Raw genomic sequence first — 25,993 nt, forward strand, 5'->3', positions numbered from 1 at the left:
ACTTGTCAGGCAGCAGTCAGCGTTGCCAGATTGTTTTGCCGTGGCTGCTGACGACGTGCCGGATGTATTTATAGAAGAACAAGACCAGTAATCTCCTACATAGTAAGTAAACAACTTAACGAAGTGTCCTGTAGTTTCTGTCCAATTATTAATGATATGTATTTAGGAAAGTATTTTGTTTGTTAAGGGCATTGTTGTTTTTTTCATTACACACACACACACCTCTCTCTCTCTCTCTCTCTATCTATCTATCTATCTATCTATCTATCTATCTATCTATCTATCCATCTATCTATCTATCTATCTATCTATCTATCTATCTATATCTATATCTATCTATCTATCTATCTATCTATATATATATATATATATATATATATATATATATATATATATATATATATATATATATATATATATATATATATATATATATATATATATATATATATATATATATAACCTAAATTCTGCTGTATTTGGAAAGTGGCAGTTTTGCATAATATTTGGAATAATTACATATGTACGATAATTTTACCAGAAGTACAATAATTTCAACCTGTGTAGTACGATAATATGGCCATAACAATTTGGCAACGCTGAATTCGTCATTCCTCGGCCCTCGCCATTCACAGCAGGAGGGGAGGGTGTGATTGCTCGTGTCCTCGACGTTCTTAATTATTTTTTTTTTAATACTTAATACTCTTCTGTAAGCGGCTCAACAAGGTAAGACCCTCCCCACCATTGTTATATGCCAGTGATGTGACATAAGTAGAACCCGTGAAATAAGAGGCTAAAAAAATAAACAGTGCTATCCTGCTCAAGATGGGACATCTTCAGCGGGACCAGTATTTTAAAGCTACACGAAGAACCGTAGGTGTGCAGCAACACGAGGAGGACACGTGTGATTCTGTTCCTCTATTTCCTAAGTTAATTGGCACTCGTGGCGATGTGTGATCCGTCTGGTGCCGGGCTGGCTGGACCGCGTCCTGCAAGTGATTTGATAGCTATGAATTTCCCTTGTGCTACCACGTTGGGTGAGCGAGGATTCTCTCTCTCTCTCTCTCTCTCTCTCTCTCTCTCTCTCTCTCTCTCTCAAGACAAGATATATGAGAGAGAATCCTCGCTCACCGAACGTGGTAATACTGCAAGGAAAATGCATAACTGCCAAATCACTCAAAGGACGCACCCCATCCAGCCCAGCACCAGACGGACCACACATCGCCATGAGTGCCTGTTAATTCTCCCGGATTATCAACGACATTTTTTCTGGACGCCTGGTCTGTGCTTCTAAAGTGTCTTTTCTGCAATAGATGGTGGTTGTTGTTGGGGTGGGTCACAGTGACGTTGTAGGCACGCCAAGGACACCTGTTGGTGTTTCTGTTCCTGTTGATGGATCAAGAGGTGGTTTGGCCAGCAGTTCATCATGTGGTACATATAACACGATCTGCGAGGATAATTCTGTTGGATGTGATCGGTGTCATCTGTAGTTCCATTCTTCCTCCTTGTGCTTGAGTTTACCTGAACAGATGGTGCAAAGTATTAGGAAGTATGGAGGAGAGGGAATTGTGTTCATGTGCACAGAATGTCATAGCAAAGATAGCTTGGTGTAAGCTATTGACAAAGAAGGATTTAAACAACTTTTTTCTGATGGTAAAACCGCTCTGTGAAACTTGAAAGACACTGTCTGCACAAAATGAAAAACTGAATCTAATCTGCAGTTGTGTGCCTCATACTGCCTTTTGTAATAAGAACATATGTCAGCGATGTGTAATGTCACTATGGCTGTTTAACATTATGTAGATGGTGTGATGAGGGAAGTTAATGCTTAAATGTTGGGTAGAGGATTGGGCATGGTAATGGCAGAGGGTGAAGAATAGTGTGTGAATCAATTGCTGTTTGTGAAATGACAGATATAGAGAAGTTAAGTAGGGTGGTAGAGGAGTTTGGATGTATGTGTTTAGGAAGGAAACTGAAACTTTGGATGTATGTGTTTGGGAAGGAAACTTAAACGTGAAGTACACCAAGGAGGCAGATGAAAGGATGAATGTAAGACTGAATGGTGAGGAGCTGCAGGAAGTAGGCTGTTTCAAATATCTTGGATCTGCAGTAGTGGTGGATGGAGGCCCAAAGACAGAGATTAGAGCTATGGTGAAAGAAACAGAAAAAGTGTTAGGAGGTATGAATAGACTATTTGAGAGTAGTACGCTTTGAATGAATGTAAAGAGAAGGGTAGTAGTGCCCACTGCACTGTATGGTGCTGAGACTTGGAGTACGGGAGTAGCAAATAAGAAGAGACTGAATGGGATGGAGGTGAGATGTCTAAGTGGAGTAACTTAGACAGAGTCAGAAATGAGGAAGTGAGAAGGAGAACGAATGTTGTGAAATATTAGGCAGGACAGGTAAAAGAGTGTGTGCCGAGATGGTTTGAACATGTTGAGAGAAAAGTGTGAACTTATGAGGTAGGCCACATATGGGATGGATAAATAGAGAAGAGTGATATTGGAGCATAGTAGAATGATTGTGCATGGTAGAAGTGAATGGAGAGCAGTTGTGGGTGTGTGAGGAATGACATGGCTCTGTGACCCCCGAGGGAAGTGCCATACATCAGTGGTCTCACACAGGTGTGGGGCAATCAGATGGTAGAGGAGAGTATTTGCCATGAAGGAGTCTTGTTCCAGACCAAAACTGTCAAAGCTGTGGGACTAATCCCCATAAAATGACGACAGGAGTTCATCTCTGTTGGGGAGCAAAGGGCTAAGGGAGTGCCGTGAATGAGTGTGAATATGAGTTGTTTTCCTTGTTTTGATATCCCCTTTTTGGGGAAGACACCTTTGGTATTTATATGTATATTATTTTATTTAGTCTGCCAGTCCTGTTCAAAAGTGTATTATTTTTTCAGTGTGTTTCTGTCCACCAGCTGCTTCCTGGAGATGCCCTGTCAGCTGTTGTGAGAGGAAAAAGGTCAGGAGATAGAGCAGCTGGTGAAGAGGGAAGAGGTGGTGGTGAAGAGAGAAGAGGGGCACTCATGGAGAGTGTGTCTCTTGCCTGCAGCCTGCCAGTATGAGGTGCCAGTTATGCATTTCTGCTCTGTTGCATACATAGGAAGACAATCAACACCAATGTTTTGTCTTTGGCCATATTATCTGCTACTTTCTGTTGGCACACTAAGTCAAAATGAGTTTTGATTTTCTCATTGATATTGCAAGTGATGATGATACTGCATATGCATTTCTGCAGGAACGTCATTGCATAAGACATGCAACTCCAAAGTGTATTTTCTGTGATAGGATCATGACTTGGGTTAAGAGTGGCAGGGGCAGAGACTTAACATGGAGGTGCCCAGAGCACAAGAGTCGCAAAGTCAGTGCACGCTCTGGATCCTTCTGGCAAAATTCACAGTTGTCTTATTCAAAACTTCTACAACTAGCTTTCTTTTGGAGCCATAGCATACAGAACAAGACGTGTGAAGAATTCACTGGTTTGCAAAATAAAACCGTGATTCAGTGGTACCAGTACTTCAGAAATGTTTGTTCTCATTATCTTATACAAAACCCCATTATGATTGGGGGCCCAGGTGTAAATGTTGAGCTTGATGTGCCTCTTATGGCAAAAAAAAGGTACAACAAAGGCCATCTTGTTCCTGAAAGACGGGTTTTTGGAGGAGTTTGCCCTGATACCCAAGAAGGCTTCCTTGTGTTAGTTCCGGACAGTGAGGCAACTACGCTGCTTCCCCTCATTCAGGAACATGTTCATCCGGGATCTATAATCCACACAGATGGGAGTGCCTCATATAAAAGTATTTCTATGATGAATGTGGAGCCACCTTACGTCCACCACACTGACAACCCTGATGACCCTATTAAAGGTGTCTGCATAAACTATGTAGAAAATTATTTGACAAAGGCCAAGAATAAGTTCAAAACTATGTGTGGGATTCGAGGAAATTTTGTAGACAGTTATTTGGATGAATTTCAATGGAGAGAAAGGTTTGGAAATACTGGAATGGATGCATTTAACAATCTTCTACTTCACATCAGTCAGTGGTATCCAACTCCATAAGCATCAGTCACACACAATGCCCATCTCATGATATGAAATTGATAATTTTCTTGTTTTAAGTATGATAAACAGTAGAAGAGAATCTTTTGAGTGTGTGGTATCCAGCATCCTACATGATGTCCATCTGTGATGTAAAAGTGATATTGTATCTTTCCTTGAGAATTATTAAGAGTGTTGCAGGGAGTGTGGTAGAAAATTTGTGAGACTGTTTGTGTGATATCCAATATCCTAGTAATATTCTCACACGATGCTTGACTTGGAACTTAGATGAAAATAATTTCATATCTTGTCTTAAGTATGATTTAGAATCCATTGGAAGGTGTGGTAGAGAGTTTCAAAATATGTGTGACTATGACAGAATGTGGAAGACAGTGTTACTGTGTGGGAGGGATTGTAGTGGGAATGTCTGAGTGAGGCAGGGTGGTCATGAGAGTAGCAGAATTTGGTCAAAGGAACTACAAGGAGAATAAAAAAACCTTGTGTTCATTGTTACATGTCATTATCCTCACTCACTGAGAGTGGCAACACTGCAGAAATGCATAATTGGAAGCTTATACTTCTGTGGGACCCAGCCAGGTGGGAGGGGAAGGATGCATTTTCCACAAGTGCTGAGAATAGGAAGAAGACGTGAAGAGAGAAGACAAAAGTGCTGTAGAAGAGAAGATATTGATAATGGGTCTGCTTGAGGTAATATGTAATAACAAAATTCTCTCTCTCTCTCTCATTATGATAATTGAAATTAGATTTTCCTCATGTTTCCTTTAGATTTATTTTTATGAATTGTAATACTGCTGGATCATTCTGTATCATTCTTAAGATACTCTGCCTAAACATTGGTGCTCCAGTGTTGTATTCTCCTGTATGTCCTTACTAAGATTGTGAATGTTCGAGTACAAAGGTTTATCTTTTAGAACCAATAGACTGATAACTCATTCAAGTTTTTCTGATATTAGAGAGCATACAAGAGTATTGAATCATCATACAAAAGAAGAAGTCTTAAAATTGTTGTTTAAGGCTAATGATGAAATGGATCCCAGATTATCCAAATCTGTATTAATGAATATAATCCCCAAATGAACTCTCATGACACAAGACTTAATGTTGTCTGAATAATGTGAGAAAATTCTATTTTGTATTCTTTCTTGTTTATGTAAGGATTGTACAATTTTTTGTTTTTTATTTAGGCATCTTGGATATAACACTGTCTGTGTGTTGCTTCCCATCAACCAATAGGAACCCTACATGGTAAAATAGCTTTTATTTGTTGGTGTAACAGAACTTGGGTGGCCTTCAGTGTACAGCCATGTCCACACTATCGGGCAGTGCCTGACTGGCATTGGTTGCTGAGTGGGTTTCTCTTGCTTTTAGGGGAGTGTGAAGGAGAAGGAATTGTGGTATTATTACAGAATCACTACATATTCACTTAAAGTTTTGTGACATATCTCATTGGCTAGAGCTCTTCATGCTGAGCATTTTGAAACCCATATATGTGTTGCAAATTGATAATGATGCTGTCGGCGATTTTTAAAAAAAATATATTGGCTTTTTTAATATGTGTTATCCTGAGCAACTAGTCATGACTGGACAGATACCCATTCTACTTTGGTTAGGTTAGGATAGGTTAGGTTAGGTATGGTTTGGTTTGGTTTAGGTTAGGGACCCCATATATATGTGTTGGAAATTTACAGTAATGCTGCCAGCAATTTTTGAAAATTTATTACATTATTGGGAGTGCTACTGTGAGCGACTGGGCTAGACTTAGCTGCACAGTGATAATGAGGATACTAATAGTATTTGCAAGGACAAAACTATTTTTCTGGTAAACTTTGATGTGTTTTGACTAATTTGCAATCATTCTGTCATAAATTACTCTGCTCCTTATGGTTGGGTGGAGGTAAAAATGAAAACAGTTAATTAGTGACAGGAAGTGATAGCAGATGATCTAAAAACACATCAAAACTTATCAGAGAAATTTGTAGAGAAACTGGAAATTTACCAGAATTGTGTTCATATACACAGAATGTGGTAGAAAAGATGGCTCAGGGCAAGCTGTTGACAAAGCAGCACTTGTGGAGAGTTGGGGTTCCAGGCTGTTTGTGGTTGCAGCCTGCTGGTCTGAGTTGCTGGTTATGCATTCCTGTTGCAGTGTTGCCACATTTGCAAGAGAGGATATTGACATGCTCATTGGGAGAAGCTACTAGCTAATGCAGCCATTCTCTGGCTTGGCCCTTGGTCTTGCCAGTACGAGTTGCCAGTTATGCATTTCTATACTCTCTCTCTCTCTCTCTCTCTCTCTCTCTCTCTCTCTCTCTCTCTCTCTCTCTCTCTCTCTCTCTCTCTCTCTCTCTCTCTCTCTCTCTCTCTCTCTCTCTCTCTCTCTCTCTCTCTCTCTCTCTCTCTCTCTCTCTCTCTTGGGGGTATATAGAAAGTGTAAGAGAATATAATAATGTGGGGAGAGATTGTGGTGGGAATGTTTGAGTGAGAATAAAATAGATAAATTAAATAAAGGCTAATATGTTGGATCATGACTAGGTTTGGATCTATTTTTCACCTCTCTGCTGTTTCTTGAGATAAAAAAAAAGTATGGAATCCTACCGCATGATGAACTACTGGCCAAACCACCTCTTGATCCATCAGTAGGAACATGAACACCATCAGGTTCACTGTCGTATCTGCAACATGTCATCACTGGGCCCCACCCCACACAATAACCTTTACGTCTTGCAGACATAATGACACTGTTGGGTAGAGGTTCTCAAACTTTATTGTTTAGGGGTACACTAATGATATATCTTAGGCCTTGACAGTGCACTAACTCTACAGCCATGTGTAGTGTATATCTATCCATGAAAATTATGTGGCATATTTAGGGGAATAGTCATGGTGTACTTCTGTGCTGTGAGGCACAGTTTGAGAATCACTGCTGTAGGGACACAGACCAGGCATTCAGAAAAAAACTTTCATTGGTAATCTAGGGGAATCAACTTAGGAAATACAGGAGCAGAAGCACACGTGTCCTCACTCTCCCAGTTATGTGTTCTCTTTCGTTCTGGTTCTGTTGGTGGGTTGCTAAAAGGAGTGAAAAGATTTTGAGAACAGTAGAGCATCTGTAAGGGTAGGAAACAGCATAAGTAAATGGTTCCCAGTCAAGATGGAGTTATGTCAGGGATGTGTAATGTCACCATGGCTGTTTAACATTATATGGATGGTGTGATGAGGGAAGTTAATGCTTGAATGTTTTATGAAGGATTGGGCCTGGTAACGGTAGAGGTAAATAATGGAGTGTGAATCAGTTACTGTTTGTGAATGATATAGCATTGATGGCAGATACAGAAAAGTTAAGTAGGCTGGTAGAGGAGTTTGGATGTAGGTGTAGGAGAAGGAAACTGAAACTTAAATATTAATGTAGGAAAGAGTAAGGTAATAAGGTGCACCAGGGAGGCAGGTGATAGGATGAATGTAAGACTGAATGGTGAGGAGCTACAAGAAGTAGACTGTTTCAAATATCTTGGATCTGCAGTAGTGGTGGATGGAGGACCAGAGACAGAGATTAGAGCTATGGTGAAAGAAACAGAAAAAGTGTTGGGAGGTATGAATAGACTATTTGAGAGGAGTACACTTTGAATGAATGTAAAGAGAATATTGTATGAAGGTATAGTAGTGCTCACTGTACTGTAGGGTGCTGAGACTTGGAGTATGGGAGTAGTAAATAAGAAGAGACTGAATGGGATGGAGATGAGATGTCTAAGTGGAGTAACTTGGAAAGAGTCAGAAATGAAGTGAGAAGGAGAATAAGTGTTGTGAAATATTAGGCAGGACAGGTAAAAGAGTGTGTGCCGAGATGGCTTGAACATGTTGAGAGAAAAGTGTGAACTTATGAGGTAAGCCACATATGGGATGGATAGATAGGGGAGAAGACTGACACTGGAGCATAATAGAGTGATTGTGCATGGCAGAGATGAATGGAGAGCAGTTGTGAGTGTGTGAGGAATGACATGGCCCTGCGACCCCTGAGGAAGGTGCCACACATCAGTGGTCCCACACAGGTGTGGGACAGTCAGGTGGTAGAGGAGAGTACTTGCCATGAAGGAGTCTTGTTCCAAACTAAAACTGTCAAAGCTGTGGGACTAATCCCACTAATATGAGGACAGAAGTTCTATATCTTCTTTGTTGGGGAATAGGGGCTAAGGAAGTGCTGTGAATGTGAGAATTGTTTTCCTTGTCTTGATTATCCTCTTTTTTGGGGGAGACACCTTTGGTATATGTATGTATGTATATATATATATATATATATATATATATATATATATATATATATATATATATATATATATATATATATATATATATATATATATATGTATTATTTTATTTAGTCTGCCAGTCCTGTTCAAAAGCATATTATTATTTCAGTGTGTTTCTGTCCACCAGTTGCCACTCAGAGATGCCCTGTCAGCTGTTGTGAGAGGAAAAGGAGGAGGTAGAGCAGCTGGTGAAGAGGGAAGAGGGGCACTCATGGAGAGTGTGGCTCTTGTCTGCAGCCTGCCAATATGAGGTGCCAGTTATGCATTTCTGCTCTATTGCATACATAGGAGGACAATCAATGCCAGTTTTTGTCTTTGGCCACATTATCTGCTACTTTGTTGGCACACTAAGTCAATATGAGTTTTGATTTTATCATTGATATTGCAAGTGATGATGATACTGCATATGCATTTCTGCAGGAACGTCATTGCATAAGACATGCAACTCCAAAGTGTGTTTTCTGTGATAGGGTCATGACTTGGGTTAAGAGTGGCAGGGGCAGAGACTTAACATGGAGGTGCCCAGAGCACAAGAGTCGCAAAGTCAGTCCACGCTCTGGATCCTTCTGGCAAAATTCACAGTTGTCTTATTCAAAACTTCTACAACTAGCTTTCTTTTGGAGCCATAGCATACAGAACAAGACATGTGAAGAATTCACTGGTTTACGAAATAAAGCTGTGATTCAGTGGTACCAGTACTTCAGAAATGTTTGTTCTCATTATCTTATACAAAACCCCATTATGATTGGGGGCCCAGGTGTAAATGTTGAGCTTGATGTGCCTCTTATGGCAAAAAAAAGGTACAACAAAGGCCATCTTGTTCCTGAAAGACGGGTTTTTGGAGGAGTTTGCCCTGATACCCAAGAAGGCTTCCTTGTGTTAGTTCCGGACAGTGAGGCAACTACGCTGCTTCCCCTCATTCAGGAACATGTTCATCCAGGATCTATAATCCACACTGATGGGAGTGCCTCATATAAAAGTATTTCTAAGATGAATGTGGAGCCACCTTACGTCCACCACACTGACAACCCTGATGACCCTATTAAAGATGTCTGCATAAACTATGTAGAAAATTATTTGACAAAGGCCAAGAATAAGTTCAAAACAATGTGTGGGATCCAAGGAAATTTTGTAGACAGTTATTTGGATGAATTTCAATGGAGAGAAAGATTTGGAAATACTGGAATGGATGCATTTAACAATCTTCTACTTCACATCAGTCAGTGGTATCCAACTCCATAAGCATCAGTCACACACAATGCCCATCTCATGATATGAAATTGATAATTTTCTTGTTTTAAGTATGATAAACAGTGGAAGAGAATCTTTTGAGTGTGTGGTATCCAGCATCTTATATGATGTCCATTTGTGATGTAAAAGTGATTTTGTATCTTTCCTCGAGAATTATTAAGAGTGTTGCAGGGAGTGTGGTAGAAAATTTGTGAGACTGTGTGATATCCAATATCCTAGTACTATTCTCACACACGATGCTTGACTTGCGACTTAGATGAAAATAATTTCATATCTTGTCTTAAGTATGATTTAGAATGCATTGGAAGGTGTCATATAGTTTCAAAATGTATGTGTGACTACGACAGAATGTGGAAGATGGTCTGACAGTGTGGGTGAGACTTTGGTGGGAATGTCTGAGTGAGGCAGGGTGGTCACTAGAGTAGCAGAGTTTGGTCAAAGAAACTACAAGAAAAAAAATCCTTGTGTTCATTGTTGCATGGTAATATCCTCACTCACCCAGAGTGGCAACACTGCAGAAATGCATAATTGGAAGCTTATATTTCTGTGGGACCCAGCCAGACGGGAGGGTAAGGACGCATTTTCCACAAGTGCTGAGAATAGGAAGAAGACGTGAAGAAAGAAGACAAAAGTGCTGTAGAAGAGAAGATATTGATAATGATCTGCTTTAGGTAATATGTAACAACAAAATTTTCTCTCTCTCTCTCTCTCTCTCTCTCTCTCTCTCTCTCTCTCTCTCTCTCTCTCTCTCTCTCTCTCTCTCTCTCTCTCTCTCTCTCTCTCTCTCTCTCTCATGATTATTGAAGTTAAATTTTCTTCATGTTTCTTTTAGATTTGTTTTAATGAATTGTAATACTGTTGGATCATTCTTAAGATACTCTGCCTAAACATTGGTGCTCGAATGTTGTATATTTTTTTGTATGTCCTTACTTCTTGGGGAGGTATATTTGTCTCATCTCAAATCCTAAGATTGTCAGTGTTCAAGCACAAAGGTTCATCTTTTACAACCAGTAGACTGATAACTCCCCAAAGTTTTTCTGATATTAGAGTACATACAAGAGCATTGAATCATCATACAAAAGAAGAAAACTTAAGTTGTTGTTTAAGGCCAATAATGAAGCTGAATAGCCAAATCTGTATTAATGAATATAGGTCCCAAATGAACTTGTATGACACTTTTACAAGACTTAATGTTGTCTGAATAATGTGAGGAAATTCTATTTTGTATTTTTCTTTTTTAGTTGGTTGTATAATTTTTTTTTGTTTAGGCACAGTGTCTCTTGGATATAACAGTCTGTGTCTGGCTTCCCATCAACCAATAGGAACCCTGGTAAAATAGATTTTGTTGGTGTAACAGAGCTTGGGTGGCCTTCAGTGTACAGCCATGTCCACACTATTGGACAGTGCCTGACTGGCACTGGTTGCTGAGTGGGTTTCTTTCACTTCTGAAGCAGTATTACCAGATGAGATAAAGGTGCAAACCCTTCACTTTTGGACAGAGCCAGTCAGGCTCTGCCCTTAACGGGCAATGTCTGTCTGTAGTATCTATTGCAACTGCTTGAGAGTTGGTTTGGTCAGGTAGTTAAGGTTGTTCAGTAGAAAGAAAGTGGGCTGCGAGGTGTGAAGGCTGTCTCACCATGCCCAGCACCATGGAGAAGAAAAATAGCCTTGTGTGGGATAATTCTTGCAGTTTGTGTGAAAAAGCAAAAACAAGTCAGAGCCCAGAGGAATGTGGTGTAAAGAATGGTTGCATTGAAGAGGAGAGTTGGGAGAGTCATGCGACTCGACTATGTGAACTCCATGATGAACGTGAACATGACTTCATAGATTCAAGGAAACCTTAAGTGTTTTACACAGTAAAATCCCTCTTATCTGGCATCAACGAGACCGCCGACATGCTGGATACTTGAATATTGCCGGATACTTGAACGGAAGTGAAATTATGTCCACAATCACCACCCTACACTCATGCATCTTACCATAACAAAGATCAGCTGATCTTAATCAGCACCTGATCTGATCAGCTGCTTAAGTGTAAGCACAACACGCTTCCTCTTTTCTACAACTTTAGGCATGATGAAGGCGTCAGGCGATAAACAGTGCACATGCGGGACTGAGTCACTGAGTAAACACAGTGCAGTGGACTGCGGGTGGCGCGAACCAGTGCGCTCTGGTGGCGAGGAGACAAAGTATGCCTCGTGTGGGAATTTTTAATCGATTTTAATTGATTTTTTATTGATTTTAAGGCTCGGGGAAAAATGTGCCGGATACTTGAAGCTGCTGGATACTTGAATGCCGGATGAGAGGGATTTTACTGTACCACCTACCAGCCGAGACAGTTTCTGGTGTTTCACTCAAGCACATCACTGGCAGCTGCACATTCATATTTGCCTGTCATTTCCTTGCTTCTGGTGTCATCTCGATGCCTGCCACTCACCCTTCCCAGCTTGTGTATTAAGCCGCGTCCACACTTGTTGCACTTCCATGTATCGTATCATCGTTGCGTAGCAGTGTGGATGGGAAAGTGTTGCACCGTTGTGTATCAAAATATGATACAAAGATACATAATGGGCTCGATCCACCATTTGTCGGTCTTTGATGTCATATTAAAGGAATGATACGCAACGCATCTACCCTCGTGTGGATGGGAAGCGTGGCATTGTTCCCTTGCATGCTCAGTCTTGTTGTAGTGGATGACCACGAGTATAGTTGTAGCTGATCGTGTGTGACTGCCCGTGATTGTGTCATTATATATATATATATATATATATATATATATATATATATATATATATATATATATATATATATATATATATATATATATATATATATGTATGTTCAGTGTGAATAACTATCTAGGTACTAAAAAAAAATGGAGTAAAGTAAGGAGGATGTCATACGTCTGATAGAATCTTAAAAAAAATATACGTGGCTGCAGCCAACTGCACATTTGCACTCATGGCTACAGTCAGGAAGAAACTGGATGATACTGTTGCACCATGGAACGATGATACAGCACGCGGATACACAACAAGTGGGTACAATACCCTGTTGCACCGTATCGTATCACTAGGTGATATGCAACGATGATATGATATGTGGAAATGAAACAAGTGTGGACGCGGCTTTAGAATGGGATATGGTAACAGTGTTTGCACAATAGTGTGGACACAGCTTAAGGCTAGCAGGCCAGTTGCTTCCTTCTTCTCTTCTAGAGGTGATCTTTTTATTTTTAAGAATTTTTTATTCCATTTTTAGGGTGTTGCTGGCCTGAGGATGGGATTCCTGTAATTCCTGAAACATAACAAAGAATAAAGGAATGTTGCCATAAGAATCCACATTTTTGTGTGTGAGGGGTTCATAATTAGTACTTGGTAGCAGTTCTTGTGTGTGCAGATTATAATGTATTTGGCTCTTTCAGATACATTTCTTGTATGTTTACTTGTGATGTGGTCTTCCTACCTATTCCTTGTTTCTGTAGTGTGGCAAAGACTATCCTGGCCAGCTCCCAGAGTGAGGTGAGGAGGATGGTGGTGGAAAGCATTGGCTGACCAGTGGGGGCTACTTAGTGAGTTCGAGATCCCCTAACCAGAATGTCAACATCATCACCAAAGTTGTGGTACATCAATGGAGACAGGTGGTGAGGAGTGTTTGTAGGTTGTTTTATATAGTTTTACATCATCCCAACATGCAATTGTCATGACCACCTTTTGAGCATTACTATTATAGTAATGTTGAAAATTTTATCAAAATACTGGATCATGTGTCACTTTCACAGGGGATTGGAATCTGGCAGGATGCTCAAAGATAAATTGGATTTCAGCATGGTACGAAGTGCTTGAAACCATTTTTACTGCATATTACCATATTCTTTACAATAATATTACAGATAATTGTCTACCTGCATCTTGATGGCCTAAATCTCAAGTTGTCGGTGTGATGTGATGCAGTGGTCTCATGGCTGAAGGAGGAACATGGAGGAAGATGCATATTCTTGTAGATGAGGAAGGTATGTATATATGCTTTTTATTACTGATTATTTGCCCACCACCCTTTTATGGATATCTGCCCAATATTTAGGTATGTCCCATTTTTTTCTTGGTAGTGTTCATTGATCATCATTGTAGTTTATTGTGCTAAGCAGGCTGGCAGACTTGGGTTTGGAACCTCATCCCTTGACATGGTGCTGGTATCAGGCACCAACATGAGTGTAATCATTGAGGGGAACTTCTCCCTTACACAGTTGCCTCTTAGCTGTTGAAAGTGGAAGGTTGAATTTTTTTAATTAATTTTTTTCCACCTCTTTTGCTCTCTGCTGCCTCTTTATGGGCAAGGATAAGATATTGTCTCCTAACACTATTGAGAGTCCATTAATTTCTAGCTTACAACTGGAGCCTAAGTACTTAGACTTGTGTACCACAATTGGTCTGTGGTGCAATCAGCCTGTCTCCTATTTTGCCTTAGGCCTCTCCACACTAAGTTTTAAATTAACTTCTCTGAATCATGCCTATTTTGTGCAATACTTACTAGGTTTTGTGATCATTGGCTCTGAATCATGCCTATTTTGTGCAATACTTACTAGGTTTTGTGATCATTGGACAAAAAAAATATGTAACATCAGAGTTGAAGATTAATAAATAATAATCAAAATAATGCACATTGGAGATGAAATTGAGAATATTCATACAGTAAACCCCTGATAAACTGAACCTTGTTAAACCAAATTTTGGATAAACTGACCCCTTTGTGCCAACTGAACTTCCCTTGGTAAACCAACCACATGTTCAGTTTATCAGACAAGTTTAAAAGCTGACTGAGCATGCCAGTGACGCTGTGCATATCCCTCGAGTAAGCTGACCACTGGTGTGGGCCCAGGCTGAGCTAGTTGAACACAGCTTAGTGTGTGGCTGGTTATCTGGTGTAGTGTGGTGGTATGTGCATCACTTGGCTTCTTCCCCCTTTGTCTCATGGCAACACTTCCCAACACACCAAACAAGGAAGGGATGCTATGTTGCCGAGTGCAACTCAGTCAAAAATACTTTTACTTGAAGTACATTATTATTTATATTACAGTACATTAATTAAGCAGTGTACCACTAAAGAAGCCATCCATTCTTGTGTTAATGAATGCATCACTATCAGGTGCTATTTATAAGGTGCTATTCTGGCCATCTTATAAACCTAACTTGGATAAACCATCAGGCATCTCCCCCAAAATATTTCAGTTTATCTAGGGTTTACTGTACTGCTTTTTATTCTATGCCACTTTTCTTGGAATTATCATACTGTATATAATATAATTGTACAAACATTTTCATCTCCATCCATGACTTCACCTCACATTATCTCTACTACTATCAAGCTGGAAAGAAAGAAAATTGTTTCAACATATGTAATTTATTTTCTTCATTCCAACTTAGTAGTAGTTAAAAATGTGTATATAATTATATGTTCTGTGCTGGTTTTATTCTGGGAATTACCATGATACTGTACATATGAAGTGGTATGTAATTGAGGGAATTTTTTTTTCTGAAGCACCATCATATTCAACAGTATTTTGTGTTTGAGAAGACATGTTTTATTTTAAGCATAACTTCACAATGGTTGTACACAATAATAGGTAAAGTGACTGTATAAACTACAAAATTTGATTCCTTAACTTATACTTGCCATAATTACTTTTTCGTATTAAGGTTGAAAACATTGATAGTAGAACAAACACTGCTTCATCCTTGAATGCAAACAAAATTTGCATAACTTGTGTAACTGTTGAAGCTCATAAATCACTCAGCCCACAGTTAGGAGTCGCCTTGTGTTTCTTTGCATGACTCACAAGTCGAGCTCCTAGTTATGACAAAGATTTTTAATTTATGAGTGGCTTTAAGAGGAGCTTTTATGAAGTTTTCTGCATACTGGCCCAGGGCTGCCAACCAAACACAGAGGCCTCACTCCTTTTCTTTCTCCGAAAGGACTATAGTATGTCTAGAAAGAGGGTGTACCTTACATATTCTTGGAAGTTATTCTAGGTGTGGCCCTCTTGTTTGGCTGCATCTTCACCCACTGTTCAGTCAAATTTGCCTGAGTGATACATGTTTGGATATTCAATCGATTACTTTGCTTGGTACTGTTAGGTTGTGCAACAATTGTACTACAGTACTTATGGTTATCTTAATAAAATAAAGAAAGGAAATGTGACAAGTTGAATTTCCAAGATCACTCTGAAGTGTTCATAGCAAGATTAATTTATCATCTTTTCAGCTTTCCTCTTTGATCTGGCATTGAAAAAATCATTGCATCACATAAGGAAATAAGTAATTTACAATTGAAGTGAAGAAGAATTGAAGTGGAGTGAATTGAAGTGGAGAAGCCTTTAAACAGGAGCTGGTCTACTGCAAGCATCAATGTATCACTCATGTTCTTCCTGGCCATACAGAGGCAGGAAAACCCACTCAAGACACACCAGTCTGGCAGATGAGTGTATACAACTTCTAGAGATTGTCGTATTAATTATCTGATTATGATGTAGCATTCAGAGGACTTGCCACATGTAATGTGATTTTTTTCTGTATCAGCTCAGAGGCTGCTAAAAAAAAATAAAAAATAAAAATGATCCTGGTTTTAAATATTTTGGAACTATCTTGTATAAATTCAACTTGTCACATTGAGCTGCACAGTCCAGTAGCATCAAGTTAAATGGTCTATCTTGCACCAGAAGTGAACTGCAGTGAATATACATTGAGCTGCACAGTCCAGTAGCATCAAGTTAAATGGTCTATCTTGCACCAGAAGTGAACTGCAGTGAATATACAAACATAAAATCCCGAGGCAAGCATGAGTGACAGAAAACTAGGAAAGAGGAAGGGTGCAGCCAATAAGGGACAGCTGTACCAAACACTTAAGCACCAGATGAACAGTTTCCTTGAATAGTGCAATACTGCACTGCACTGCTGTTAATACTTCATCCCAGCAGCTTGCCACCACACAAGTATTTCAAGATGTTTTGCTCTTTGCAGGTTTGTCTTGTCTAGCCCAGATGCACTGCTGCTGTTCATGATGGCTCTCCCACATTGTCACGCATTGCTTCAGGGAAGAAGTCTTCTGTCCCACCTTCACACACCTGAGGAAGAACACCATCAATTCACTCTACATTGTATTGTTAAATACTTCAATCACTATTTTTCTCATCTCAGAAAATTCTAGTTTAATGAATGGCTTTCTGTTACAATTAGAAATAAAGTAAGTTTTTGTAAATAAAATTAGATTCAGAAGGGGAGGTACAGTAAGCACATTTACAACAAAGAACAGCTGTATTTGAGAAAGAACCGAGGAAGTGAAGATGCTTACAGCTCCCGTATGGGACAATGTGTATCTGAAAAGACAAAGATGATTGGAGCAAGTTTACATTAACCATTATAAACTAGGTTAATATGGAATACCACACAAGTTTAGCTTAAGCCCTGTACACAATAAGATATAGATTATTAATATTAAATGCTTTTTTACCAAGCTCTACAATTGCATTTAAGATCATCTGGCCTTTGAAAGACTGTGATGTGGATGCTTGCCACATGTGTTGTCATTACCTTACTTCATTGCCAAGTTGCTGCCACATCTGTAAAATATACCGTGTATAAATAAATACAATTTTATTATTATTTTTTATCCCTAAACCATACTTTTGATCATGGAATGAATATATGTGGGGTAAGGAAGGAAGATAGGAGTAATGTGGTGTAAATCAGATGGAGAAAATCAAGAGGAGAAAAAGTGTAATTCTAATTACAGGAACTGCCACTGCCTTCTTGCAGCTTCCCTTTGTTTTTTTTTTTTTGTTTTTTATCTTAGATGTAGTGTGTTCTAGAGCGCCATATATTTGAAAATCTACAATAGATGGAGAAGGTAGTAGGAATGGTAAAGTATGCATGGATCTGTGTGTATGAACATGTTAATGTAAAGAATGAAAATGCTAATGTCTGATGTAAAAAGTGAAAGGGAATTTCAGCGAGGTGAACGAATTCTTTAGAGCGCGTGAGGAGAAAAGTTACGTGAATACTAGGAAACAATAGCGGAGTAGGTGATGAGAAATACATTCAGGGTTTCTGAGCATACTGAGAAAAAAAAAAAAAATAGTAAGAAAAAAGAAGTTAACCTGAGGGTTTTAGAAGAGGAGGATCACTTGGAATATACTCGTAGAAGGGTATGTAGAGATCGAAACTATTCATCTCTTAATTGTGGCATACGTAACATCTTAAACGCTTACCGTTCATAAATAAAAAAAAAAAATTACAAAGATTTCATATAATTCAAAGTGATTGGTCATAACAGGGCGGGCACCGCGTGGAAAAGCACCTGTGTTTATGTTGTGCTGCTCAGACAGAGATACACGTGCATGAGTCATGTCCATATCAGGTGACATTCATTATTATTATTATTATTATTATTATTATTATTATTATTATTATTAATATTATTATTATTTTTACTTTATTTTATTTATTTTTTTTGCGGGGGGCGCAGTTATAACTAGTTTCTTGTACCTACGTTGATAACACAATCCTGTCACAATTTACTAAGCAAAAATAAAATAGCATTTGTCCATTTCCTGCGAGTTATGTAATATTTTTTTTTTTTTTTATGAAAATTTCCTTGTTGATTTTTTAAAGTATCATTAGTGTCTCGAGTTTGTATGTAATCACAAAGCTTTGTCCATGTTAATATCTTGAAATCGTAAATTTCATAGTTATCTGAAAGAACAAATAATATTGAAATTGTGACAGAAGTGCAAATATGTGGAGAAAGGCTGAATAGACAAGAAGCGGACGCTCTTCTGCCACGGTGATCCCTTTGCAGGACACCGGAGGGAGCGAAACGTAGAGATGGGCAGAAATACACACCATTCCGAAAAAAAAAAAAAAAACTACGATGTGCAATTTACGTAACTATAACATAACAGTAGTATAAATAGAAAAAAAAAAACAAGAAAAAAAAAACATCAGATCACCACCTGACAACAAAGAACTTTGATAAATCACCACTTGACAGATATCACCTCACCTTTACCAAACTGAGCCCGGCGGGGCTGACGGGACGCTGCTATATAGTAACCACCGCTCACTTGGGGTCGGGTAATGGCCACTGGACACGTCGACAATCTGGTCCTGCAAACTTAGATTCTCGCCCTTACGTTCCCTTGATCGCCGCGCACATCACCACACCTTCAGCCACACAGCCACACCATTCTCTGAGTTTCTAGTGACTGGCTGCTAAAGGACACCACCGTTTCCTTCCAACAATGGAGCTCTACACAACTAAGAGTGAGTAGGGATGCTTTACTAAAGTCTTGCATGCAAGACTCATGTCTCCCTGTAGTAGCTATTAACAAACACGGTACCACATAAGCTGTTATAGGCACGGTGTTTCCTTCTTCACAGTTAAAAATGATTATAATAGCGATGTTTGAGTCTTGCATAAAGAACTAATGTCTCTGTATAATGGATATGAGTAAACACGGCATCATAAGGCATCACACTCTAATATTCTTGATTCCTGAACAAAAATGCCACGTCACGAATGGTCCACTTCATCTGTCTATTTGTCATTCTCATGCTACTCTACGCGGGGAACAGAAAAAAAAAAAAAAAAGACCGTGGAAATTTTATGGTTTGTGTCTGGATATTAGAAAACATGAAAGGGCTTGGCAATGTTTGGCTTAGAGATGGTGGTGGGTTGTGCGACACAGTGTAACGTGTCACCTAATACGGAGAGAGAGAGAGAGAGAGAGAGAGAGAGAGAGAGAGAGAGAGAGAGAGAGAGAGAGAGAGAGGAAACCGTAAAAACTCGTCTCGAATTAGTTGCTGCCTTAGAAGAAAGTAACAATGGTGTCCGTACATTATTATATGTGAATATAACCATCACTGACTCATACACCAAGGGTAACTGAGCCTTATCATGGTAAGATTAAACTACCATTACGTTATTTTGTCGTGTGAATTTACAGGGCGTTAACATGGCAAAATTACACTACCATTACGTTATTTTGTAATGTGAATTTGCAGACCAGAAGCCTCTCTTGGCTGCGGTGTTGATCTCTAAGATGGGATGGGAACGGGCGATGAACCGAAGAGACAGACACTGGTGGAAGCTGCAAGACCAACAAGTGACTGTTGCCATTCAGTGATCGCCAGTGGTCTAACATGGCCAATAACGCAAACTTACACTACGAATTTTTGCCTATCTAGTCTTAATTGGCATCAGTACACACTGTCTCCTTCCTAAATGCATGAGCCAATTCGCGAAACTACTTGAGTAAACGAGTCTCAGCAGCAACACCCCCTGCGGGATGACCTTGAGCTCTTAGGTTCACACTTGTGGTTCCGCGCCGCGTCACTCTCCCCCATTCTGCTTGACTCATCTGTCGCCTCCCTAGGGTTGCCAACAAACGCCAAGACTTACCATCGCGAATCTCCTTCAACCCTTTTAACTCTTATTGCGAGTCGATCTTTCCCATTATTATCTATACGTACAACATACGCAGAGTCTCTTAAGTACGTAGTTCTGAAGCACAACAATGATCAAATTTACTTCATATTATTTATTTATTTATTTATTTACTTTTTTTTTTTTTATAAACATGAATACAATTTATTACAGTGCAGGTTTTATTCAAGATTCGAGTTTCGAAAGCCAAGGTAAAGAAACACTAAGGAACAAGCCATCCGGTTCTATACAGGTTCGAGAAGGCAAGGAGCACGGGTGACTACAGTAAAAGAACATAAAGGAAGACCAAACAGTAGCAGAAATGTTGGCAAGGCTCTATAGTAAGCTAATGGTGACATAAAAAACTTTATATTTGAACTGCCTAAACTCAGCTTGTATAAACACCTGCCCACTCACACCCTCTCAGCCACACACACGCCCAGCAGCAGACGAGTTCCATCCTCACCTGAGTTACTTGTCTGACTTTGAACCAATATTGCAATACCTCTTCACCTTCAGTCTACTATCTCTCTCTCTCTCTCTCTCTCTCTCTCTCTCTCTCTCTCTCTCTCTCTCTCTCTCTCTCTCTCTCTCTCTCTCTCTCTCTCTCGATTTTGCGGGGTCATACCTATCTATATATTCGCCCATTCTACCAATCCAGCTATCAACCTATTTATCTGTCTTTCTTTCTTATCGTTCGCTGCCTAAGTCGCCATCCCCCGCAGAGTCTAGCCACTAAGTCTCAAGAATGTTTACGACAAGATTCCGATAAGCCACTTTATCAGCAAGAGCCAACAGCCGTAATCGGTCTCTGTTCGCTGACTTTACCAGCAACATTTCAACAACATTGATACAGCTTTTCGAGGATTGGCTGTACTAGGCTTTTGTCTGGAAATAGAATTGCTTGAAAGAATACTGGTTCAATATTCTTATCGAAGTTTATGTTTTTGGAATAGTTATAGTAAACGAGAGATATAAAGTATTCTTATCGAAATTCATTCTATAACACCTACATATATGTGAGAAAACATAATTAAAATGCTAGATTAAGGTTATTTTGTTTACCGTACAGTTTTTAAGGAGATTTAAGGGTCTCGTTATTTTGCCAGACGACGTAAAATTTTTATTACTTCCCCATTTCTGAGAAGTCTTAAGTTATTAGTATAGTGAACTATACATGCCTTGGGAGAAAGAAAAAAAAAAAAATGGAAGCTTCATTAAAACCATCTTGTTACCGTCAATTTTAAGGGAGTTTTCAGGCGTCCAGCTCACGAAGATTTGTCACTGATCGATATTCTAAACAGCCAGTATTCTACACAACCCATTCCCTGAACATCGTCGGGTCATCATTGTAATATTTGTTCATTAACTCATAGGGGTGATTGTTCCTTGTGTAGTGTGTGAAAATATTAAAGGTTTACTTGATTTTCCCTTGATAATCCGACCCACAGATTTTTTAAATGTTCACTTAATTTTAACTTGATCTGACTCGCTGACAATGTTTCCTTGGGTTAACCTCTGTTCTTTGTGGATTTTGACTGGAAAGGTTAACGAGTGACTTGATTTTCACCTGATCTGACCCAGTGATCTAATGTTTTCGTGGTTTCCTCTCGCCCGACAGGTGATGTGCTGGTAAACCCGAGGAGCGAGTATCGAGTCACCAGGAGGTACCACGGGAAGGTGAAGGCAGTGGTGTTCGACTGGGCAGGTGTGTGTGTGTGTGTGTGTGTGTGTGTGTGTGTGTGTGTGTGTGTGTGTGTGTGTGTGTGTGTGTGTGTGTGTGTGTGTGTGTGTGTGTGTGTGTTTGCGTTAACTCATGTGCAGTTTTCCCAGGAAGTGGTTTTACAAGTCCATTGAATTCCACATCTTTAAATTGAAAAGACATTAAGGTAAGGACTCAACTGCTGTACACTGAGCCGCTTTCACTTGACTGAAATTGATAAAAAGCCTCATTCTTACCTTGGTTTATAGGTACGGTGATCGATTGCGGGGTGTTCTCCCCTGCCGGCGCCTTCATGGAGCTGTTCAAGGAAGAGGGAGTGGAGGTGACCAGCGAGGAGGCCCGGGGACCCATGGGCATGCACAAGCGGGTAACCACACTACCACTTTACCTGTTGAATGGGAAACACTTTAATAGGAAATACGAAATCGCTTTACTTTGATAAAATGTTTCAAATCTTCATCACCAGTTAATTTCCCTTATAACCACCTCCCAAAATCATGATTCCTTTAGCCACTTCACCTGCTGGACTGAAACATTTTAAAACGAGACACAAAACCATCTTACTTTCCATGATAAAACATTTCAAAACGTGCAGTTCATCATCCATTCTTCTTCATTTCTCCCAAAACCACCAACATCCTGATTTCTTTTGCCACTTCACCCGTTGGAACTTAACTGAAAACACGGTCGCTTTACTTTCTACGATATAACATCTCAAATAGTTCTTTAGCATTGTGCTCTCCCTTATTTCTCTTATAATCATCTTCCAATGGGCAACATTCTGAAACACTTCTGCGCTGTACCTCCTCTACTACATTCAAAAGGCTCTACGTAGTTAAGCTACACGGTTTTTTTTATTATTATTATTTTTTTTTTACGGTTCTAAAGACACACTAATAAGACTTATACATTAATAACAGGAAGAAGTCTTAAGAACCCCGGTTAGTGATCTTTGTGGCCTTCGAAAATGCTCGTGGTGCAAGAGCGAAGCTTTTCTGAATACGGGCCAACATCCTGACTCCTCTGCTCTTCCTGGTTCAGGCTCACATATGCAAGATGCTGGAGATGGAGAGGGTGCGGGGAGCGTGGCTGGAGAAGAAGGGAGCACCTCCCACAGATGGAGACATTAACAGAATGTACGCCAAGTTTGTGCCAAAGAACATCGCAGCGCTGCAGACTCACTCCAAGCTGATCGACGGTGAGAGAGAGAGAGAGAGAGAGAGAGAGAGAGAGAGAGAGAGAGAGAGAGAGAGAGAGAGACTAGAACATAATTACTCTAACATTCTCTTACGCTTCAACTTCAAAGATCTTCCATAAAACGTGTTCCAATTATGAAAAAAATAATAATCTCATCCACTGTTCCACATTAGCTCTCCCCCATTCCACACAGGCACGGTGGAATGCATGGCGGAGCTTCGCAGGATGGGCATCAAGGTGGGCTCATGCACAGGCTATCCCTCGGCCATCGTGGAGAAGCTGAAGCCGCTCGCTGCCGCTCAGGGATATGTGCCGGACGTGTACGTGGCAGCTGACGAGGTGCCGCAGGCCAGGCCGATGCCCTACATGGTGAGTGGCGGCCTCGTGACGTGCGGAGGTGGTTTTGTTGGTGTTTTTATTCCTGTGATTTTTTTTTTTTCCCTCTTTGTGAAGTCTGAAGATGGTACTGTTAATGGTTTTATTCCTGCTATTCAGTGTCCTATTTTTTCTCTATTTTATTTATTCATTTATTGATTATTATTTTTCTTGCAAGAGGCTCTAGCTAAGGACGAAGGAAAATAAAAATGGAAGAAAAATAGTTAATTGAAGGTGCCAGTCCCCAAAGAAGACGGTCCGAAAGCAAGTCCAAAATTATATTACGAAATGTCTTAAGTAAAGGCTAATAAGATGGTATATTAACAAAAGTCGTCGCTTCTGAAGGGGATGGAAGGAACACCTTACGTAACGAGATAAGCTAAGAGGTGTATCATCCAAGTCTCCAAACGCTGCGAACTCCGTATTTCACACCTACAGCGTATGTGAGACCCCAGAAAGCGACCTAATTTTCCTTTTCTGAAAGTAATTAACTGGAAAATGCGAGAACGAAAGTCGATGCTAGAATTAACCATCAATAGGAAGGATAGACTGGCAACTCACTTCATAACGCAAATTCCCCCGCTAAACTAGAACATAACGTGACAATTCTTCGTGTGTTCAGGTTTGGCTCAACGCGATACGCCTAGACGTGAACCCGATCGAGGCTGTGGTGAAGGTGGACGACACGGTGGACGGCATCAAGGAAGGCATCACCGCGGGCAGCTGGACTATCGGGGTGGCCAGGACGGTGAGTACCAGATGTCTTCGGACCGTAACACTTAACTTACAACATACTTCGGTTGGGTGGGGTGGTTTCAAGAGTGTTTTCATGATTCCAGTGATAGTTTCAGTGGGATTTTTCATTGTCCAAGGCAAACGTCCGTGACAGTTCGTTCATTACATCTCGTTTAATACTTATGTATCATTTAAACCCAAAGTGCTGAAGAATCTAAGTTTCAATGTGATCCAGAAATGATGGCATTAACCTCATACTTGTTCAGATTGACTCGTTCTTCATTTGCTGCATTTATTATAGTCCTACAACCTTTTTTTTTCTTGCTTTCATTAATCTTGCTCTCCTTTCTTTATCAATATTCTGTGTAGCTAATGTAATTATCGTGTTTAATTTTTTTAATTCTGCTTTTTTTTTCTGGCCGTTATAATTTTTTTACATTCCTTTTGCTTTTAAGTCTTTGTGCGTGTGTTAATTTTCTATCTTCCTCATATCTCTCTCTCTCTCTCTCTCTCTCCTGCTCACCGTTTCAGTTTCACAATCATGTTACATCCACAATTCTTTAATTTTCTCACCATTCTTTCCTCCAGTTCACATTATCCACCTTATTTTCACTTTGTTTTGTTACGTTTTAAATTATTATCTTCCCTTCCCTTGGTGTGTTCCTCAGGGCAACTACGTGGCGGCGACGGAGGAGCAGCTGGCCACGATGCCTCGCCAGGACCTCGAGTGGCGACTGAACAGGGCGTATGATCTCCTACACGACGCCGGCAGCCACTATGTGGTGGACTCTGTCAAGGACGTCCCGGCGGTGGTCCGGGATATCAACAGACGCCTGACTTTGGGGGAAAGGCCGTGAGGGGCGAGGCAGCTAAGGGAGGGAGTGCGAGAACAATGTTAGGTACTTAGGAAATGGAAATCGAACAAAAATTGAAACTGTATGAGAGAAAGATAAAATAAAGATGAAAGAACAAAAATTGCAATTAGAAGAGAGAAAGGGAATACTGATAAAGGAAGAATAGAAGAGAACACGAACTGGAACTAGAAGAGGAAATAATACTGAGAAAAAAAATAATGGAAGAGAACAAAATTTGAATAAAAATTTATTCTGGAAAAGAGGACGGAAGTGAATACTGATACAAGAAAAACGGACGAGATCACTCAGTTCCGTTAAGAAAGAAGAGAACGCGTCATATCTATTCCCGCTACACTGAGACAACTCATGTAAGGGGGGACTTGTATACCTCAAATACTGGTGATACTAAAACTCTTCCATTACGACGATACACTGGAATCAAAACTCATTTCCTCTACAATTTAAATAAAGAAAAGATAAGAACGCACTTTATTTGTTTCTCCTTTTCGTTACTAATTTGCAACGGAGAAAGAGAACATGAACGAACGAAGAGAAAATGTCGCCTCATAGTAATATTTCCTAAATAAAGAGAGAGAGAGAGAGAGAGAGAGAGAGAGAGAGAGAGAGAGAGAGGGGGGGGAGACAGAGAGAGATGCTTGACATTAATTTAACCAACAATAAATTCTAACACATTCATCTTCCGAGAGAGACTAAATAAACAAACCAACACTAAGATGCAGTTCGTTGCTGAGGGAGTAACATGCCAGGCAAGTGGAAGTGATAAAAAGTCTCGTGTAACGCCGCAGCAACTAAAGTCACATGGCGCAGATACGTAAAATTACACAAAAAAGTACCAATAATGTTGAAATGAAAGGAAAAGTAACAAAATATAAGTCAGATTTTAAAAGAACATGAAAATTAGAAAACGGTGGAAAGAAGAGGCCCGCAGTTAATATAGTTGTCCCCGCCTGCCAGTGTTTTCCCATTACCTTCGCTTCATTGTGCGCGATAGG

General features: G+C 39.9%; 1 protein-coding gene and 2 long non-coding RNA genes across 20 annotated transcripts in view; 2 read left to right on the forward strand and 1 right to left on the reverse strand.

The window, feature by feature from the left end:
- The first annotated feature begins 565 nt into the window (after positions 1 to 565).
- LOC135112013 (uncharacterized) lies at positions 566 to 17,269 on the forward strand. 18 transcript variants are annotated; one of them, XR_010273987.1, is made up of 7 exons: positions 566 to 726; positions 2,903 to 4,749; positions 8,476 to 8,617; positions 10,120 to 10,288; positions 13,102 to 13,260; positions 13,510 to 13,629; positions 16,634 to 17,269. It is a non-coding gene; the product is annotated as an uncharacterized LOC135112013 (long non-coding RNA). The 18 variants fall into 18 exon arrangements; XR_010273986.1 differs by having other exon boundaries at positions 8,494 to 8,617; XR_010273988.1 differs by having other exon boundaries at positions 8,494 to 8,617; positions 10,175 to 10,288.
- Positions 15,002 to 25,993, reverse strand: part of LOC135112015 (uncharacterized) — a 39,109-nt gene continuing 28,117 nt past the window's right edge. The window contains exons 2-4 of the long non-coding RNA XR_010273993.1: positions 22,056 to 22,207; positions 17,204 to 17,232; positions 15,002 to 16,737 (exon numbers count right to left, since the gene is read on the reverse strand). This is a non-coding gene — a long non-coding RNA (uncharacterized LOC135112015). The remainder of the gene's footprint in view (positions 16,738 to 17,203; positions 17,233 to 22,055; positions 22,208 to 25,993) is intronic.
- Positions 18,687 to 25,464, forward strand: LOC135112012 (phosphonoacetaldehyde hydrolase-like). Its single transcript, XM_064025838.1, has 7 exons — positions 18,687 to 18,934; positions 21,718 to 21,804; positions 22,068 to 22,186; positions 22,861 to 23,017; positions 23,210 to 23,385; positions 24,014 to 24,139; positions 24,795 to 25,464. The coding sequence occupies exons 1-7, from the start codon at positions 18,913 to 18,915 to the stop codon at positions 24,981 to 24,983; spliced, it is 876 nt and encodes a 291-aa protein (XP_063881908.1). The 5' UTR covers positions 18,687 to 18,912; the 3' UTR covers positions 24,984 to 25,464.

Source organism: Scylla paramamosain, chromosome 23, assembly GCF_035594125.1.
Source record: "Scylla paramamosain isolate STU-SP2022 chromosome 23, ASM3559412v1, whole genome shotgun sequence".
In the NCBI taxonomy this organism is placed as follows: domain Eukaryota; kingdom Metazoa; phylum Arthropoda; class Malacostraca; order Decapoda; family Portunidae; genus Scylla; species Scylla paramamosain.